The 1,260-nt window shown below is 48.6% G+C and overlaps 1 protein-coding gene across 1 annotated transcript in view; it reads left to right on the top strand.

Annotated features, from left to right (window-relative positions):
* Positions 1-55: 55 nt before the first annotated feature.
* CLSPN (claspin) overlaps positions 56-1,260 on the top strand; it is a 13,306-nt gene continuing 12,101 nt past the window's right edge. The window contains 3 exon segments of the mRNA XM_009997393.1: positions 56-127; positions 314-434; positions 920-1,256. Of these exon segments, the coding sequence (XP_009995695.1) occupies positions 56-127; positions 314-434; positions 920-1,256 (530 nt within the window).

Here is a 1,260-nt window from a genome sequence, read left to right as displayed (position 1 = left end):
CAAGGAACCCCCACGGGTGTTTCTGGGCCCTATTTGGATAATGAATCCAGGTGCAATGCGGCAGTGGAAGGGTGAATTTCCGCTCTTCTCGTTCTCCTGGTTCCGAGCAGCACCCCCTGAGCGGCCCGTGCCGGGACTGGGTTTGTCTGTGCACAGGCTCGTTAAGCACCGGTAGGAGCTGGTGCATCGCCTCACCTCATGTCAATACCAAATCATCATTGCAACACAAGGGCCCTGTGTCTGTAGCTGGGCAGGGAGCCAGGCCTGGGCACCAGACACCCCGGCAGCAACAACCCTGTGCTTTCCTTTGTAGCTTCCCCTGGAAGATGTGGATTCAGCCTTGCAGAAGGGCCTGGACAGCGACTCGGACAGCGGGCAGGGCAGCTGCCAGGCAGGCTCCCCGGGGGGCTGCAGCCAGGACACAGGGGACAGAGGTCTGTGGGGAGCCAGGGCTGGGCCTGGTGGTTCTTGCCTCCAACACTGTGTTTGTTGTCTTATCAATACCTTTTTAAGAAGCTGCTGTTGCTTGAGCTGGATGGTGCAATGACAACTTCTTAAAAACCTGCCTCTTCTCTTGCTCAGAATGTGGGCAGACATCTGCACATCTCTGAACAGCTTGTTTGGTTTTTTAATCTACAGTAAAGGAAATAGGAATTGGGATGTGAGGCTCTAGAAAAATTTTAGCTTTGCCTTTTTTTAAAAAAAGGTTAAAAACCTCTAAACATCAACTTGGGTCAATTCTGCTGCCTTGTGGGAAGAAAGGGGCTTTGAAACTTGAATATAAGCTGATCTGCTACAGGTGTTGGCATCTGTGAAATTTAACAGATGTGTAAATTTAATGGATTGATTGTTAATGAAGTTGTGGAATTTCCCTCTCTGTAGCTTGCATAATTTATCTTCTTCTAATGTATTTTGTCAGATTCAGAGGAAGAGATTTTTGTATGTAAAAAAGCAAAAGGCAAGAAGGTGCTTGAGGACAGTGAGAGTGAAGATGGAGAGGATGGCAGCTCTTCTGTGCAGAATGACACCCTGGGTGGAGACAAGGAAAATGAGGAGGAAAAAGAGAACATTACTGCCCTGGGGAAGAAGAAATCCCGTTGGATTCAGCAGGGTCTGCTGGATAGTGATGACAGTGACTCTGGTGACCAATTGCAGACTGAAAATCTTGACACAAGCAGAATGTCTGGCTCACCTGAGGAGGAGTTGGAAGAGGAGAGACCCCTAAAATCAGGGAAACAGTACAGAAAACATGAACAGCAT

Source organism: Chaetura pelagica, unplaced genomic scaffold (assembly GCF_000747805.2).
Source record: "Chaetura pelagica isolate M959 unplaced genomic scaffold, ChaPel_1.0 scaffold1445, whole genome shotgun sequence".
NCBI classification, from domain to species: domain Eukaryota; kingdom Metazoa; phylum Chordata; class Aves; order Apodiformes; family Apodidae; genus Chaetura; species Chaetura pelagica.
Note: the sequence above shows the minus strand (reverse complement) of the source record. Positions and strands in the feature narration are given on the sequence as shown.